Source organism: Lathamus discolor, chromosome 4 (assembly GCF_037157495.1).
Source record: "Lathamus discolor isolate bLatDis1 chromosome 4, bLatDis1.hap1, whole genome shotgun sequence".
NCBI classification, from domain to species: Eukaryota; Metazoa; Chordata; class Aves; order Psittaciformes; family Psittacidae; genus Lathamus; species Lathamus discolor.
In genome coordinates, this window is record NC_088887.1 from 3,715,833 (window position 1) to 3,734,977 (window position 19,145).

Sequence of the window (19,145 nt, forward strand, 5' to 3'; positions counted from 1 at the left end):
TTTTCCAAACTGGGACTGTTGGCAGCTCTTAAATCAGTTGTAAGTATTACAGCTCTTAAGTTAACATTATTCATCAAGAGTAACAGGGCTAGTTGCTGCTAGCCAGTTTCAAGTATTTGCTGTACAGATATTTAACCCAGTGTTCACTGTAACCAAAAGAAGTGGGAGAAGAGCAGAACATTCCTTCACAGTGAGACCTAATGTAGAAGTATAACTTTCCTTGTTAGGGAGAGGTTAGAAAGTGAACTATGGTTGTATCTGAAAGTGACGGGCTTCCCAGTCACTAAAATCAGTGTCCCTGTTTGTAGCTGGACCTGAACACAGCCGCTCATAATCCCTGTCCCAAGTGGCCCAGAGCAATGAAGAAAACTGGGGTGGTACTGGAGTAAGCTACCTGCCCTTACATTGCTGGCCATGCATTGTTCAGACAAGGGTATTCTGTCAGTACTGGAGGCAGTTCAAGGGAGATTCACTGCACAATTTATAAGGTGGGAACAAGCTAAAACAAAGGGTTGTATGTGCGGTTTTCTCAGTGCCAGGTGGGGATGTGAGTGCTTAATAGGCTCCTGTGGTTCAGTGTTGGATCTGCAGGGCCAAGTTTACAACTGTGGAAAGCTGTCTCTGTATTACTTCATGATGTTAGTAGAGCAGACCACACTAATAGTGACATTCATGTTAGTGGAAGATCATTTTGGATTAGTTATGCCATAATATGGCATTTCACTAATGTATTTTGACAGTACCTTCACAATACGGTTGTACTTGCCTATTGTAATCGCTTGTTGTATTCTTCTAATCCGACATACAGTGCAGGCAGCAGGGAGAGCAGCAAGAAAACAAATGTAAAAGCCTTACTGACTTACATGGGCACTGAGGTTTATATTGGCCACAAAGCATGTTTATGGATGTTTCTGCATTTATTGTTAAGAGGTTTCTATTGTACTTTAACTGGATTCAGCTGTCTGAAGAACAGAGCCACTTATATAGGAGAAAAACTGCATATGGGATGCTTAAACTGACATATGCACTTATTCTATGGTTTTGGTGGTGAAGAGAGAATTCACGATCTGCTGAGCCATGTCTTAGCACAAAGACACTGTTTAAGTAACCCCCCCCCTTGTAGTCAAATATTGTTCCAAGCTCAGTCCTTGTGCAGTGTCTGGACGAGCTACACCAAAGCAGCAGGTTGCCTCAGGACCTGGCTTCCACCTGCAGCGCACACAGCATCCCATCATGGGGCTGGGAGCTCCGGCTGTGGCCGGGAGATTTGTGTATGATCTAACTAATCTAAAAGCCTTTACTTCAGGTGTAGGTTTTGATCTATCAGTCCTAGGTTGTCAGAAATGCACATGGTTAGTAATGGATGTGAGACATGTAACCACTTGTGAGGCAGGGAGAAACCTATTTCCCATTCTCCTCTCTGTCAGCTTGGGAGGAGAGCAGGGATTCTTAGCATCTCCTTTTTCTCTGGGTTTTTACATCTTGTTTGTTGCAGGAAAAAGATAATTTTAAGGTCATTTTTGTGTGGTGACTTCAGGATCTTTTCTGCAAAGCAAGGCAGTGGTATTACCTGTATTTTCTTTATCTCAGTGTGGTTCTGATTTAAGAACTGGGGTCTGGAAGAAGAGTTTCTTGTCTGACGCCCAATGATGTCTACTGCTGTGTGCTCAGTTGGCAGTCTTTTCAAATGTAGCATTTAGTGACAAAAAGCTCACAATGCTGTGTATGCTGGAAACCAGTTGTCCCAATCAAAGTCATATTAATAAGAGGGGAGTTATTTCTAACTTTATTTCAAGAACAGACTTTTCTTACTTTATTGCTTCTATTAGAGAAATTAGCTACTCTGTTTATGTGCAACAGGATAATCCTTTGTGCCTTTGCAAGCTGCGCCTTCTTTTACTTGAAGCTCTGTAAGGCCCGTGCTTTGCAAGGTAATTTATGACAATCGGGTCAGGGAAATTGTTTCTTAGTGCATGACAGACAGGATGATGGAAGAAAAAAAGAACAGAGGACTTTGGTATGCTTTTCTTATAGCTTTCCCAAAGCAATCTGAGAACAATGTTCTTCAGTTACCTGAACCGATTTAACTTTTCAGTTAGGAACAAAACAAGCAAGTATTTTTGTGCCCAGTTTCTTGAGCACAACAAAATTGATATTGTTCATTTTTATGTGCTATTTTGTGTTTTGTGCTATTTTACTTGGCTTTAAGTTTAGAGTGTGCGGAATACTTTCTTCCAAACGTTTTTTGTCCGTTAAAATAAATACATAGAAATGCTGAATATGGGACTCAGCCAAGAAAGCTTTTTTTTATTGTCTTGAGTTTTGCTCTATGCTTTATTGCTGTAACTTATTTTAAGTTTTGCACACAATATAAGATGTAAAAGGCTTTATTAAATTATAAAATATAGGTCTTTCACTACAGTTACAACTAGATCAAAATACGTCTTTGCTTGAATATATTGGGTATTCTTAGAGGGCTGATTAAACTACTATTCTATTAATGTGCAACAATTTCCTGTGTTTTATATATGTCACCGTGATGGTATAGCAGTTATAATCGCGACGGCAATGGACTGCCCTGACCCAGTAAGATTCAATTTTGATTCAATATCCTACCACATCATTTACTTCATTATCAAATGTACCATCAGGTTTTATGACCCGAATTGGTCATAAGAAATAAGAGAGGTCTTTTAGATCTCTGGCGAGAGTTTTGCTAAGCAAGGTAACCAGTCACAACTGGACTTCCCTGTTTCCAAGATGAAACAGAAAACTTACTTCAGCTCAACTGTATAGTGTGTGTCTCAAAACTCACAGTCAACTCAAAAGGATTCTAGTTGGAATAGGTGGGAATATTCCTAGTAGCAAAAAACCCCGCCACAACCCTTCTTCTGCATCAGTTGGTACTGATAGATGCAGGATATCATATCTCATGGTCAATTTGCCTAAACGCTTTCTACTTTTGAGGGGTTTGTAATGTCCTTTCATCTTCCTTGTTTTCTGGTTTTGAATTGTTAAAGCAAGAAAGGGAAAAATCAGGAACTGTTTAGGTTGGAAAGGACCTTTAAGATCACCCAGTCCAACTGCTAACAAATCAGTTCTTTGTGTTTACAATATTTTTCCTTCAGCCAGAAAGTGGGTATGAGGTCTGTACAGCAAAACCTTTTATATAAAGCAGTGCAAGGTCATGAAATAGATTTTAATGCCGTTTTTCAGTTCTCTACCCCATAAAATTCAGGGGCGCTAACTTACTGCTAGTGTTGAGCTTCAGTGGGATTAAACCCTGTTAATTGAACATGTGGCATTTCATGCATTTGGTGCTTGCACACAGTATCATTTGTTAAAGGAAAATACATAGAGAATTCAATACTGGAGACGTAGTTTCCTCTCCCTTCTGATGAATTTTCTGCATGCAAAGCGAATGCTCTTGGAGAATATTGAGTCCTTGTTGCTGTTACTGTTTGTAAACCTTCCCCACTACAAGAAGAGATTTAATTCTGTAGCAAATACCCTGTAAAATGCAATACATCAGATTCTTTGTTTTCTAAACAGCTGAGATTCTACCCCCTTTGAATTCACCCAGGTATCAGGCTATGACTAAGAATGCTGAACTGTAGGGTTTTTTTTAATCTACGTTTAATTGGGTTTTTGTTTAGCGGATAATTGCTTACCCCGCAAAGCTGGACTTCTTTAATACATGCATAGAAAATGCATGTTAAGTAGTTAAGACTTCTCTTTTAAAAAAGACAAAATATCAAGGAAGTCCAGATAAACGCCCAAGCATACAGTGGATAAATACTGCACTTGAGTGGTTAGATAGTTTTGCAAAAGCCTAGGGCTTTTCCTTTCAGCTCTGAGAAGAAGATTGTCAGTGCACAGATGTCCCCAGAGGCTGTGACTATTTAATTTTCAGGCTACCCACTGGAAGGTTGAAAATATAGTCAGGGAAAAAAGAAGGCACATGAGGAAGAGGGATTGTTATGACGATGATGCAGCTGTGATGTTTTGGCCGTCTGGTTAAAGCCTTTGTTAATCAATCTCTGAAGCGCCTTGTTGCGCCTGTTCCATATCCTAGCAAATATGGTAAAATACAGGCGATTACCTCTTGTTTATTTTTGTTTATATGTTTAATGGCTTTACAATAGTAAAATCGTCCTCTTTTTTCATTACTAGGGCTTTCTGAACCTTTGCTCTTATGGAAATTTCTAACAATTTTTGACTGCATTGAGCTATTCGAAGGCTGGTAATCATGAGTTTAGTCTACATCAGCAAGTAGCGTGGCTAAATACAAGCTGATCAGAAGCGTTAGGCAGTCGGTATGAAGGAGCCTGTGCCAATACTAGAACTATTTCAGCACATTTTACTTAAGAATATCTCTAGTAATGTCTGGTAAACTCCCCGTAGCAGGGAGTGCATCTTCCAGTGTACCTTTTTGTGTTCCCTTGAGGCATTTTACATTGTGAACCAGATCATTGCAAGAGGAGAGAATTAGGATTTTGCTTTAAAAGTGCTCTCCAGGTCTGAAGTAAAACACTTATGTAGATGTACACGTTAAGTGCAATAACATCACTACCAAAGCAGTGGCTGTTTCTTGTACACCGTTACAAATTAAGACCATGTTCTGATGCACTAAATTACATCCCAGACTTGTGTCAGCAAGTAATGACAGTGACTTGCACCATTAGACTCTTTTCATGCTGGTTCAAGCACTTGCCATTGCAGCACCATTTCTTGTCTTAAGAGCTTCCTTTTCCCAGCACCACCTATCAGTGACTTCAAGCAGCAATATGTCAATGGTTGGCAGCAAAACTAAAAGTATCCCTCATGGGATGATGCATAGGCACATGAGTTTAGCTTTTCATCTGCTGTTAAACTGACTGCTTAAAACTGACTTTTTTTAACGGTTTTTCCTTTTTTTGTTACTAGCAACTGTAATATTTCAGTGTTATAAAATTGTCATGGTTTAACCCCAGTTGGCAGCTCAGCCCCCCCTAACCGCTTGCTCACTCCCCTCCTCACTCCCAATGGGATGGGACAGAGAATATGAAGGGTTAAAGTGAGTAAACTCCTGGATTGAGATCAAGAGAGTTTAACAGGTAAAGCAAAAGCCACGCACATGAACAAAGAAAGCAAGGAATCAATTCCCCACTTCCCGTCGGCAGGCGGGTGTTCAGCCATCTGCAGGAAAGCAAGGCTCCATCATGTATAATGGTGACTTGGGAAGACAAACACCATCACTCCAGATGTTGTACCCTGCCTTCTTTCTTTGCCCCTCAGCTTTATATGGTGATAATTACGTTATGTGGTAGTCAGTTGGGGCACAGCTGTCCCAGCTGTGCCCCCTCCCAACCACTTGTGCACCCCCAGCCACTTGCTGGTAGGGCAAGGTTAAGAGGTAGAGAAGGCCTTGACTTTGTGTAACTGCTCAGTAATAACTAAAACATCCCTGTGTTATCGATGCTGTACTCAGCACAAAAATTGTCTTTTTCATGTCATTGGCAGCTTGGGACAGGTACCAGTTTAACAGCTCCAGAAAGCAAATCCCTCTCTTCTTATGAAGAAAACGGGTTCAGCAAGGGCTTAAGGAACATGAGCTTCCCCCACATTGCTCAAGCAATATGTCCTCAACCCTGACCCAAAAGAGTGTCTCTAAAGGGAATGGCATTTGTTAAATTTCTTTTCCAATTAATTTGACAGCTCAGCTGAGACTACTAACAAAAGTACTAATTCATGCTAATTGCAGTAGTGGACCTATGTCACTGGGGAGCTGGGCTGAGCTCTTCGTAACATCACAAAACCTACCAGGCAGCATTTTGATTAAGAGGTGTCACCGGAAGAAAGAACATTGGGTTTGGAGCCTGTTCTGCATTAATTTCTTTCACCTGCAAAATGGGGACAGCAACTCTTTCCTTTACATGTTAACAAGGGTGGAAATTTGCAAAAGAACATTCAACCTCAGTAGGTGCAAAATCCTCTTTCCTCCTTTCCAGAGAGAAAATGTAGACTTTTTGTGTTCCTGGATTAACTGTTTGGCTTGGGAGGTGTGCATTGACACAGACAACTGAGAGAAGGAAGCCTGGTCAATGGATTGCTGGAAATAAAAACCAAAACAGATAAAATGTAGTCCAATATATAAACCGCTCGGTTTCATCAGATGCATTATGAAAAGAATAAGAGCGTTTTCCACCTGATAAATGACACTGCAGAAGCAAAGATGAGTATAATCAAAGCCATAAAAGATATTCCTATAAAAGCTGATTGAAAAGTTTGTGTTTCTTCATCACAGACAAAATCATAATAGCTCTTTGTAAGGGAAGGAATGCTTAGTGAGGACACATCAGGAGCAGCTGGTGTTCCTGTCTCATAATAAAAACTGAGGATACATTGATTTGGTTATAAAGCTACCAAATCTGAAGGGTAAACTGAAGGAAAGATGTATTTTTTTCTTTGACATTGGCTACCTAGAGAGGAGTGTTAGAGAAATTCATGGGGACCAATAATTAGCAAAAAAAATTGTGTATTCTACATGTGGTATAATGGAGGATTGTGACAAGTTATCTTTGTTAAAAAAATAAATTAGCAGATATAGCAAACTTTGGGTTTTCAGGTTTTTGGAATAATATCTAGGTTGTAAGAATGAGGGTGAAATAATAAGGGGTGGCAAATGGTCATCCCCTGTTGGCCTTTCTCTTGCACTTTCATATGGTGCTACAATTAGCACCAGGGTTAGTGCCAGGGTGAGATGTAATACGTGTGACAATTCGTGTGTTCTTCTTTACTTGTATTTCCTTTCATATTGTTAACCTGTTGATCTGGCCTGGTTCAGGCATAGGGAAATTATGTAGACATCTGCAGGTTATGAAAGTTTGTTTTCACTTACTGGTTTAATCTAGCCTGGGAGGATTAACAGGCACTAACTTGATTTTTCCATTGAGCTATTGAGGTAACATTTCCCAAGAGCTCATGTCCTGTGGAACAGAGGCTGCCATGTCTACCAGGTTGGTTCGGTTTGCTTTAGAAGGTAATAGCAAGGGGGCATCAATTGGTTGTTGTTTTTAGAAGTTCTGACACAGAGAGGGGAGGCTGAAGAAAGACTGAACCAAAGCGGTACCATGGTTACCCCTTTGTGGCATTCTTGGCCTGGTGTTAGAAAACAGTTATGGTTTGAAGCTGTCGGGATACTGCATCTAGTTTGCCTTTGAGGAATTCATAGCGTAATTATAGTTGAGGGAAAATACCTCTTTATTTACTCTTTAGCCTTGCCAAATGGTCATTTAAAACTTCCTTGTTTGTACAACTTTTTGTTTCCTGTTCAAGTTGATGCTGGTGGATTTTTTCTTGGTATTTGTTGAATTTATTTTTCAGTGCTTCTTGAAATAGGAAGTTATATTTCATCTCTGCTGGGATTAAATGAAGTTTTAGAAAAAAAAAGAGAACATGGAATTTCTTTATTTTACAAAATGATAGCTAATTGTGACCAGGCTTTGCTTCAGGAAAACATTTTGCTTGTGGAAAGTGGAAGACAGTGCTTATAAATGTAGGTTTATTAATGTCACTGTTTAAATAGTTCAGTGATTCACTAAGTATGGGTGGAATTAAGGTAGAAATTAGTTTATTTTGCTTTAATTCTGGAACAAGACAGTAGTTCTCAGTGCTTTCCTGTTAGTGAAAGATTTCCTCAAAACTGCCTGCAAAGAAGCTGAAATGCCTTATTCATTTTGAAACAAGATATTTGTGCACCCACGAGTGCGAGCACATCCTTGCTGTAATGCTGTGGTTTAGACCTACTTTCTTTGACATTGCACTTTCAACAATATTGCTGGTCGCAATCACAGCTGTAATGCACTTCATATAGAGAGATACAGAATCCTGCAAGGCATAACACGGAGCTATTGCAGACTGCAGTTGAAAGGTGCAGTGTTATTCCCTCAGGGTAAAGCTATCTCTTATGTGCATATAATTAATATGTCTGCCAGTAATAGTTATTAAACAAAGAATAGGAATTGTTTCTGCTGAATGACTTGACCTGGGAGTAATGCCAATTTTAAAAGCATCTGATTAAAATATGTTAAGGTCACAGATCACTATAAAATATGGAGTGGGGAGGAAAAAGCAGAAATTTACTCATGAGTAAGATTAAATATTTCTGAATATGGGTTTTGTGATAGCAGCAGCTTTCAGGTGTAACAAATAAAAAGTGCTTGTTCTGAAGAGTATTATTCTAGAGGCATTTCGGTGTCAAGTTGCACTGAATCCCTGCCCCATGCATACCGCACGGTCCATCCTGCTGGCAAAAGGCTGGAGGGCTTGGAAAGAGTGGAGAGAAGAGAAATCCTGTCCTGAGCCCTCCATTATTTGCCCCTGACTGCTAGAGAAGGCCTAGCGATAGGAAAGATTTGGCATCGGTTTTGTTAATTGTTGATTTCTTCTAGCAGTGGGCAGCTGCATTAATTCTTCAAGTCTGTCAGCGGCTTTGGCTGCAATTGCTGTATTTTCCAGATGCGAAAGTATACAATGCATGTTTCCTTCTGCAGTAGTTTTGGCCCTCAGAGATAAGTTACAGTAATCAACAGCTGCGTTTTCCAGCACTATTGCATAGCTAATAATGAAAGGAGTGGTGGGAATTCACTTTAGTATTAAAAATGCAACTTCTTGTTTTATGACCGCATTTTCAGAGGAAAAAGTATGCCTTGTGCAAAGAAAAAAACAATGAGATTTTATTGATTTGCACATAATGCTTAGCAAAAACAGCTAGGCTGCTCCTGCTGCTGGTCACAGCGCTGCTTGTTTTGTGATTATTTCAGGTATTATGTATGTGTGCTGAAGACTGTAGGGAAGAAAATGTAAGAATACAAAGAATACGAGGAATAATTTTGAAGCTTTTATTTCCCCAGCAAACAGAATAGAAACTTATGGATAATGGGAGAAAGCCAACATCCTTAACTCCTTCTGGGGATATTTGTTACTTGGCGGTAATGGGGTCCATCCCCACCAGAGCTCTCAGCCCTCACTAAAGTCTTTCTCAATCTTATTTGCTTCCTTCCCTGAGCACAGTGTACATGCCAGCGCCACAGCCCAGCGAAGAGAAAATGTGCTCTGCCTGTGCAGCAGTAGCTTTTAGTAGGGATCCCCACTTGCTGACAAGCATTGTATCTACCCCTGCCTCCTCCTCTTTTTAATCTTCCCTAGCAGGTACAAGGGGTTGTCAAAATGCAGCAGTGACATTCATCCCTGTACCTCTATTTCTACTGTAAGGAGTAGTTCTTAGCTTTGAGACCTACTCCTTTAAGTGGTCTTAAAGTTTATTCAGATCTGGTGGCAAAAAGTGTGCCTTAAGTTCATTGCAAATAAGAATCAAAGATATGCTGTAATTTTTAGAAGCTTATTTGGGCTGTGTGGGTATGCAAGAAGGTACCTAGAGGCCCAGGACAGAGAGGATGTGCACATATGTAATGCCATAGGTTATGCGGCTTTTCATATACTAATGAACAAGGAGAGATACTGAAGATGTTTTCCCTGCTCCGAGGGATTTTTAAGGAAGCCTACATTATAAAGTGTTGTTTCCTGCTGAGCTATAGTGATGAAGGGAGTTAAAAATGAGCCATGTTCAGTGTTATGAATAAGCTGTGATAGAAACTGAAGGTGGGATGACTCAGGGTAGAATTCTAACTTCATTTCTTTATACACATCATGTATCTCAGCCGGAACTATACTGTACCTCTATAGTGTTATTTTTAATATAGCAAGAGTAACGTGTGGCTGGATATAATTTGTGAATGAAGTGTGATACGGACAGTTTAGAAATCTTCGTTTAAAGATAATCATGATTTTCACCTTTTTGTTCTTCTCAAAGATATAAACAAGTGCAAGAAGGGAAAGAAATTACTTGCCCAAAGAGAATAAACTGGGTTTGAATGTTTTCTAAGGTTGATCTGTGCTGCTGCTTGTTATGCCATCCATTTTAACAAGCTGACAGCTGTGCTGCATCTCATTTTGCATGTGCACGTATATGTATGGGTGGGCGTAAGTGCAATTCTGTTACTGGTGATAAACACAGTGCTGTTGGCACTACACTGTGGTCTCCAGATCATGGCTATAATATGTATAGTGAGAAAAAAGAATGATGTAAATGTTTCTAAAAGGGACTTGGGAACATTGCAATGGTGCAATTGGGCGGTGAGATGAGCCAGTCAGTAGCAGTCACTTTGCAGCACGCCTGCACAGACAAAAGTCATCCTGTGGCTTCAGGTCCTGTGCAGGGACCTCCACTGCTGCTCAGTGACATGCCATTTCCAAGGGTGGCAGTGGGAGTAGTTTGCAAAGCCTCTCTAACACAGACCACGTTGGATGGAGCGTTCTTCCCTGTCTTCTATGCAGGCACAGGGACAGGTGGGTTGTCCCAGCTTTGCTGTCACCCATCTTGCTAGCACACACTACGAGGACATGTTTCGCTAGCCATGAGCTGTACAGGTTTATACTGTTATGGATGTGTATATTTGCTCTCAGTGCGTTGTGATACTTGAGCCTTGCCTTGAAACATAGCACCTTTATTTAGAGCACAAAAGGTTCCTATAAGACTGGGGAGTGCAGCTCATTGAGCTGCTTTGACCTTGCGCAAGAAAATGGTCCCTGTCAGGCCCGGTGTAGCAGTGCTCAGGCAGCACGGGCTCAGGTTATTAGCTGGTATTTACTGCTGGGAACTGGTGACACTGCTCCATGTATAGGGAGCTTCAGGCCCTGAATACTAAAATGCTCTTAATTTTAATTTACTAACAGCTTTTTATTTCAATTTAAAATTAATTCAGATTGAAATGAATCATTTAACCTGTAATTAGGATCATGTTTTCATCTCAAACACATTAGTCAGAGGCAAAATTCACTTTGCGGTTGAAAAGCCAGTTATATTTCTTTGAGCAGTAACTACCATAGATTGCTACATACATTTGTTTTTCTTTCACTGAAGTAACTTTCCCAATTCTCCATCTCTGTGACAGACTCATCAGTTATAGCTTAAGGAAATTCATTTTCGTACAGTCACGAGGACAACTGCAGTCCAGAAATACTTACCAGTAGGTGACTTCAATAAAGTCATAGAATAGTTAGGATTGGAAAGGACCTAAAGATCATCCAGTTCCAACCCCCCTGCTATGGGCAGGGACACCACACGCTAAAACCATGTCACCCAATGGTGCACTCAAGTATGGGTCACACTCAAGTGTGGGTCGCACTCAAGTAAAAGAGACTGAAATCAGACCACATACAGCTGTAAACTAACGTGGCAACTTGGAGTTATCGCAGGACTTGCCAGGGCCAGCAGGCATCGGGCATGTACTGGAGGAGACCTTCCTAAAACGTAAAACCAGACAGCCTTGCAGTACAGTGTATATCATGTTGTGTAGAAACGTTCAAGGCTTCATTTGCTCACTTTTCGTGTGCTGAGAGATTTTTCTTTCTGGCCTATTGCATCTGCTTCTTCTTCACATCGTTCCCCCTTGTGAGGGAAAGGAATATTTCATAGCTTCTAGAAGAAAACGTTGAGGAAAATGCAACTGTTGTTCACAGCTTGTTTCCACTCTGAAATTATTGATTCTGTAAGACCTCCTATGCTAGTCTTCTTATTTCCAACCTGACTAAACCAAAGCTATGATATTCACCTCAGAAAGCCAAGCCTTCTTCCGTTGGTTAATGTAATCCAATTTTTCTGACTTTACTTTGAAGTAAAGGCTTCATTTTTTTTCTCTCGTACATTGGAATTTAAGATTTACTAGGACAAGAATAATAGTAAATATATGGACAATGTTTTGTATTAGCACCCCCCCTTTCCAAGCTTCAATTTCAAGTATAATTGCTTTTTTTTGTTTGTTTTTCCTTTCCTTTGGGCTGCAATTGTGAATCATTTTAAATTGGTCTCATAGACAAAGACAGAAAGCCTGAGAGAGCCTGAGGAGGGAAGACAGGAGGTGAGGATGCCCTCGTCAGGGCATACCAAGGCAGCAGGGATGCAACCAGCTCATCCCTCTACTCTGCCTGCTCACTCTGTACCACGATAGCAGTAGCACAAGATGGTGATATTCCTGTCCCTCTGCAAAAGAGGGTTACCAGGATGCTTCCTGCAAGCTCCTCTTTCTTCTTCCTTTTTTCCTGGCCTTCTTCACACCACCACTACCTTTTCTTAGATGGGGTCCATGAGTTTTCATCTGAGGGATGAAAGAGGCATTTATTAATGGGGCAGTTTGATTCCCTCCTTTCTCTTTCTTACCCCACAAAATCTGTTTACTTCTTACTCAAGCTTGTTTAATGACATTAAATTCATTGCTGTCTTAAAATGGAGGTGGTGGGTGCTTTGAAAGTGTCCCAAATAAACAGCCTTACCGTGATTGCATCCTGTAAATGAATGCTTGTGTTATGAATGAATTATGCTTAATAAGCATTGGAAACTGTGTCTTCTAGGAAGACCAAGTACATGGCAAAGGTTCAGTTTTAGATTATTAGTCTTTTTCCAGTCTTTACATTAAACTAGTGTATAAAATTATTTAAAAATTAGAAATCTATACTGTGTGTATTCATAAATACATCTTTGTATTATATATGCCTGCCTATAAGTATAGAAATGTCCCCTCAAGGTGAGTAGATACGGTTAAGCAAAACCATTTCAGTTTAATACTTGGTAGTATTAAACTCAGTTTAATTTTAGTTTCCATGGGAAGTTTTGGTGAAAGTGCCATATAATCAGCTGGACAGATGTAGTGTGATGTTTATTCCTTAATGTGTTGCTTAGTTACTAGAGCTTGGGCGAGTGGGATTGGCATTCGTTTTTTTTCTGCTTGGGTCATAGTCTTAGGGCCAGGAATGGCTATGCTATGCGAAGAGGTAGTAAAACTATTTGAGGCTCCTCTGTCAGCTGGCACACTCTAGGTATGGCTGAATCATGGGCAGTATTTGGGAGGAGATGATATTTGAGCCTCAAAAGTCTGCAGCAATAACATCTACAGACCCAACCACCTTTGTTATTTGCTGCAAGTTCTCCTAGTGGAGGTTTCCTCCAGTTAAACAGAAATCCCCAAACACCCTTGCAGCCTCGGAGGAGATAGAAAAGCAAGAAATGCCAGCTGAAGGAGGACAGGCTGTGCCAGGTCAGGCGGGTTGGTGTTAGGCCCTGTGAACTCCACCACAAAGCCATTTTGAGCAATTCTGCTTTCGCAGATTGCCTGTTGGACCCATGCCTCAGAGGCTCAAACTTGGGATTTTCTCCTCAGGGCTTTAGGAGAGAACTTGGAGCAGGAGGTGTCTTTCCCAGCTGCTCTGCTAGCATGGAAGTCAGAGGTAGCAGCTGCAGCCAGGCGCCTTGATTTGCAAGGGTTGTGAAGTGTTGAGGAGAGGCTGAGATTAGCACTTCCTTGTAAACCGTTTCATGCTTCTCACTGTGTTCAATGCAGTGTGAGGTGGGTTTCCATTATTAAGATATTTCAGGGTAGGACATATGAGCGTACAGGAGTTGGTTCTCGCTATGCTTGCCAGTGCATTTCACTCAGGTGGTTGGCACCAGGAGCTAATCAACAAATTTGCTTAACCTAGATACTCAGTAAGGTTTTGGTTATGGATGATAACGTAGAAACTGAACATATCAATGATGGTAGCATTAAATGGAACCAGTTTAATGCTGCAGCTTCCCTCTCTCCTTCATCTAAGGAACCCAGTACAAAGATGCTGGAATTTTTATTCTGACATATTTTCCACCTCAGGCTGTCTATCCAAGCACTTTTCTGTTTCAGCAGGGCATGAATGAACACAAAAGACCCTACAGTCTTGTATCTTGGATTTTATACTATGTTTACGAATCAGTTCATCTCCATGAAAGTGTGTCCCTGTTAAGATGTATGCTAAGGCTGTTGAACCCATTCTTTTGGCTTCAAATTAGCATTAAATTCAGTGACAGGTCTCAGGCAATTTTATCTAAGCTTAACTGTCTGGGCTCCAGAGACAAAAAGAACTTTTGTTTTCCTTTGTATGACTGTTTTTTTGGGGGGGTTGGGGGTTTTTGTTTTGGGTTATTATTATTTAATGTCTGTAATGAGAATGTATTGGGGTGTTCGTAGGGCACTTGTGCATTGAACGGTGCTGTGGAATCAAAGTGTAGCAAAACATGAAGGCTTTTTAAGATGTGCTCACTTGTGTTATGTTGTCTGTTTGTCTACGGTTGTTGTAGGTATGGGTACAGACCCACAGGTTACCAGCGTCAGCCAGAATGCTTTTACTTGGTAAATTCCATTGAAGAAAGATGCATGTTTCGGGGGGAGCCAGCAGGCAAACAGTGGCATCTGCTGATTCTTATCAGAGTGCCCTTGTAAGCAAATCTTGGCAGCAGAGTATAAAGTTTTTATGCAGGATAGGGCCAGTGTTTTGGCAAATTAATCAGAAGAGAAGAAAAATGAATGGAACTCTCAAAATGCAGCATAGAAAAATGTTTCTTCTTAGTGGTACAATGCACAGCTTTGTTTTCTGAGCAAAATTACATGCAAGTCCAAGTTGATGCCTGAAGAGCTCCATTCTGCCAAGAGGTTTTATTTCCATCAGCTTTCTCATTATGAGAGAAATCTGTATTTTTAGACCATAAATATCTGCAAAATGTGATCTCCATATGGATAGGTCCAGGGCAGCAACAAAGTGACATGTTAACATCGAGGAGATGTCCATGGAGTTTAAAACCGTGCTCCTGTTACTTTGCAGCTTGTCGACCTGGGTTCTACAAAGCCTCTGCTGGCAACGTGAAGTGTGCCAAATGTCCACCTCACAGCTCCACCTACGAAGATGCGTCTCTGAACTGCAGGTGTGAAAAGAATTACTTTCGCTCTGAGAAAGACCCTCCATCCATGGCTTGCACCAGTGAGTAGCATCATTATGCTCGGGGCTGTCATTCTTGCTCCTCCAGCTGTATCTCAGCAGCTTGCTTGCTTCTTCTCATGTCCCATTGCAGTCAGCCATCCACTGCCTCCCATGTCTTCTTCGTGTTGGACAGGCTACCGAAAACTGGTGGGCTGGGTTTATGTCTTTCTATTTTCATTTTCACCTTGTTTTCTGTCAGACTTGAAAAGGGAGCTAGGATTTTTAAATGGCTACCGATATTTTCAGCTCTCGGTCCTGAACTGAACTCTGAAGGTACAGTCTATAGGAAAAGATGGTCCTTGATAGTCTAGGTCTGGAGTCCAGTGAAATATTTCAGGTGTCTCTACAGGAAATAACTGTAAGAATTTGGTTATCTATGTTTTTGACTTGTATTTTTGCACACTTGTTACTCCTCTCTTAGAGCACTACCCATCTTAGAGCATTACAGAAAATCTCATCCCTCTGATTTCCTGTTTCCTTTCATAGGACCGCCATCTGCTCCAAGAAATGTTATCTCTAACATCAACGAGACATCTGTTATCCTGGACTGGAGCTGGCCTCTGGACACTGGAGGTCGGAAAGATGTTACTTTCAACATCATTTGCAAAAAATGTGGAGGAAACATCAAGATGTGTGAGCCTTGTAGCGACAACGTGCGATTCTTACCCCGTCAGACTGGACTCACCAACACAACGGTGACAGTAGTGGACCTTTTGGCACACACCAATTACACTTTTGAGATTGATGCAGTCAACGGGGTATCTGACTTGAGTACACTTTCCAGACAATTTGCTGCTGTCAGCATCACAACTAATCAGGCCGGTGAGTCTCTTTCTGATTACCCTTTCTTTGTTCAGAGCTACTGAGATGTATGTACCTTTGTTTCCTTACACTCTTTTACAGGAGTCACTCTCACCACTGGTGTGCTAAGGTAACTAATTGACTTGAATATGCTAGTAAAAGTAAAAGCAGAAACAAACCCAGTGTGTGTTGCTGTCAAAGGATCTGGCAGCATGACTGTTATGATTAAGTCCCAGTTCCCAGTTAATAGTCTCTAATAGCAGACTCACGTGATTCCTTAGCCAGAATGTGTTTTATTAATAAAACCAGATTTTAATAAAACACTCATTTCAATAATCTCCAACATAAATTACTGTAGTAATCTTAGTGCTTAATTTTGATTAAATAGAAGTGAAAATATGCTTTGATGTCAGGCACATAAAGCACTAACATTGAATTAGAGAGGTTTAAAACACAGCTTTTTGCCTCCTTTTTTTTTTTCCCTTTACAAGTTGTCTCACCGACTCTGAATTATTGCCAACATGATGGGGATGTGGAGCTAAATACTGAGTTAGATCCTGGAGTCATAGTTGATAGTGTATAGACTTACTAAAGTCATTGAGGCCCTGCATGAACACAGCAGGATGCCCTGACTGTTGGATCAGAGTTTTTGTCACTGCTGCACAATTCTACCATATGCTTCTCATTTGACAAGGTTCCATTTATCTGAAAGATGTGAAGAATCTAGATTTTCTCTGGCATTTGTTTAGGTACCATTTCTTTAGGAGCAATGCTTGCCAGTGAAGAGAAAGACTAGATCCTGAAATTTCTATCCTTCTTCTCTATGTGGTGCAAAGGAAGCTTTGTACTGAAAGCATGCGTGCAGTAAGTCTTTTCCCACCTCCTTCCATCCCACACCCTGTCCCCGAAATACCTACAAACCAAGTGAACGTTGTTCTAAGCAGACGTTCTCCTAGTGAGCGACATTATTGCCATGTTTTTCACTATAGAGGATATAGCTGTTCTCCTCAGATCACAGATCAGCTTTAGTGGGAGGCATAAAAATGTGTGAACAGATGGTTTTCTGAGAGCAGTCACTACATTTCCAAATGCTCTGTAGGCTGAGGTGAATCTACCAAATTGAAACATCTTCTCATGATCTCTTTCTCATCTAGGCATTGACTTCAGCTCTGAAACTTGCGTTTTATCCCCATTCCAAGCAATTTGCTGCTGTTAACAGTTACGTTTTTGGGACGTTTGTGCCAGTGACTTGAGCAGCCCTGTTTAGTTGCTCACTTTTCTTCTGTTTTTTTATATCAGAGATATTGCCTTTCAGCCTGTTCATCACCGTAGCGGTTAGAAATCCCCTGGGGACACTCCATAGAATGAACTGTCTAGAATCAGTGAAAGGTATTGCTCTGCAGAAGCCTCCTGCATCGCAGCATCCTCCCCGGGCCCAGAGCCGACTGCCTCTGCACTGTGATGCTAGGTGGATTTTGATTTTAGCTTGGAATGCACGGTTATGTGATATGGCAGGGTCATGCATTTCTGGCAATAGCAACTGTGTTTAGTGCAGCCCACAGGCTGCTTAACCAATTTGTTTGTTTTCTGCTTTTATGCATAGCCTATTTTTGCTTTGAGTACATTTAGGAGGTGTGGGTTACTACAGGCTTAACTGTGCTATGTTTGATCATGCCAATTGGTTTACTATATTAGAATTCCTCTAGAAGTTCCACAAGTTACTAAAATTAAAGCTTAAATATGTATACGAGTAATCTTTTAAAGCATAATTCCAAAAATGCAATTTATCTTGCATTCCATTCTTTGTTAAGATCACAAAAAGAAACACACCAAAAGTGTATTTTTAGCTTATGTCATATTTAAACACCTGGGTGGGGAGTGGGGAGAGAAAGTCTGAAGGTCTTGGATTACATTATAATTAAGGGTTGAACTGGAGGACTTAGCATTTAAAGAAAAGAATTAAAGCACCATTGAACTGGATTTGGAAAAGAACAGATGTCTCCAAAAGCCAGTTATAATTCTAGGGCTATTATTTGTGCTGTCTGACTTTAGGTACATTCCTTCAATGACAGTGGTATCCACGAATTGGATAAAGCTTAGGTTAAATGTCTGAGCTCTGCTAGACTCAGGGAAGTAGGTGAGGCATATTGCTTTGGGAGGTCATTCTGTGGATGGAGTATCGCATGGAATGATATGGTTCACAAAGGCTGGGCAGATCCTGGGGACAGACCCCCTGGCAAGCCTGCAGAAGGAACATCAGTCAGTAGGCTGTGAGTTTTGGAGTGAGGATTGAAGTACAGAAGGTCCCTACAATCTGGATCTCCTCAGTCTCTCCTGAATCCAGGCTACTTCACTTCTGCCAACTTTGATTTGAGAGGCCTGTATCCTTGCAATAGGTATAATGAAGCTGCAGTTTTAATCCTGGATTTTCAGTATCTGTGTGCTTGCAGTGGCAGGGCCCATCTCCGCTTAGTGAAAGCTGCTCAGCAGAGTGTTCCTCGCCCACCCAAAACATTGGATTTCGAGCTTATGAGTTTCCAAGAGCCTGAGGCAGAGCTGCAGAATGTTTTCTATTTTCTAATGACAAAATTGTGGGGTTTGTGGCAGTTCTGCTGGTGGTAAAAATCAGTCACTGTCCATCTTTACTTCAGATGTGCCCAGTTCAAGACAGGCATCAGCTGGCATTATGCTCACTGGGTCTCTGAGCTCCAAAGGCCGCTGGATATCGAACAAATAATTCTTTCCATGCTTCTCACTGTACACACGGGCATTTATGCCTATAAATCCATCAGCAGCCTAATAGATCAGAACACGCATAGTACTAATTTTCTGTAATGCAGCAACTGGGAGATCTGCCAGTGTGCGCTAAAATGAATTCAGCTGATATGTTCGTCAGTCAGCTTGCACAGCAGCTCTGTTTCTGTCTGTAAACAGATAATATACACACATGCATACATGTGTTTATAATTTGCATACCAATATCCGTAGGTACACACACAAAAAGGGTCACCTTAGATGTTGGTACCTTTGCAGTGACTTGGTGTTCTCAAATCTGTAACTAGCAATCTCAGTAAGATTTTCCTCTCAGTAAGTTTTCAAGCCTGGTCTAGAAGTAAAGGAAAGTTGTGCTTTGCTGTCACTTGTAAGGTTTGAAACATTCAGACCCCAATTCTGCTGGTTCTGTGAATTCCAGATGGATAATGCGTTTTAAAGTACAAAACTGTTGTAAAGCCAAGATCCAGTCCCCTGAATCAAGGCAAACTCAGAATCATTTCAGAAGATGGATTGGATTTTTTCTTCTCCCAACTGTCTGACCTGAGTTTTGCTGCACTTTCATTGCACTTTGTTTTCCTTGCCTACCAGCAGAGGTTAATGAGCAAACATCTCTTTAAGACAAAAACAAAACCCAACCAAAAAGGTCTCTTGCAAAATATGGTGAGACAAATGACACTGCAATAATT

General features: G+C 40.9%; 1 protein-coding gene across 5 annotated transcripts in view; it reads left to right on the top strand.

The window, feature by feature from the left end:
- Nucleotides 1–19,145, top strand: part of EPHA3 (EPH receptor A3) — a 220,164-nt gene that overhangs the window by 132,498 nt on the left and 68,521 nt on the right. For all 5 annotated transcript variants that reach the window (XM_065676023.1, XM_065676024.1, XM_065676026.1 and 2 more), the window contains 2 exons: nt 14,728–14,883; nt 15,370–15,705. In XM_065676023.1, the coding sequence (XP_065532095.1) occupies nt 14,728–14,883; nt 15,370–15,705 (492 nt within the window). The remainder of the gene's footprint in view (nt 1–14,727; nt 14,884–15,369; nt 15,706–19,145) is intronic.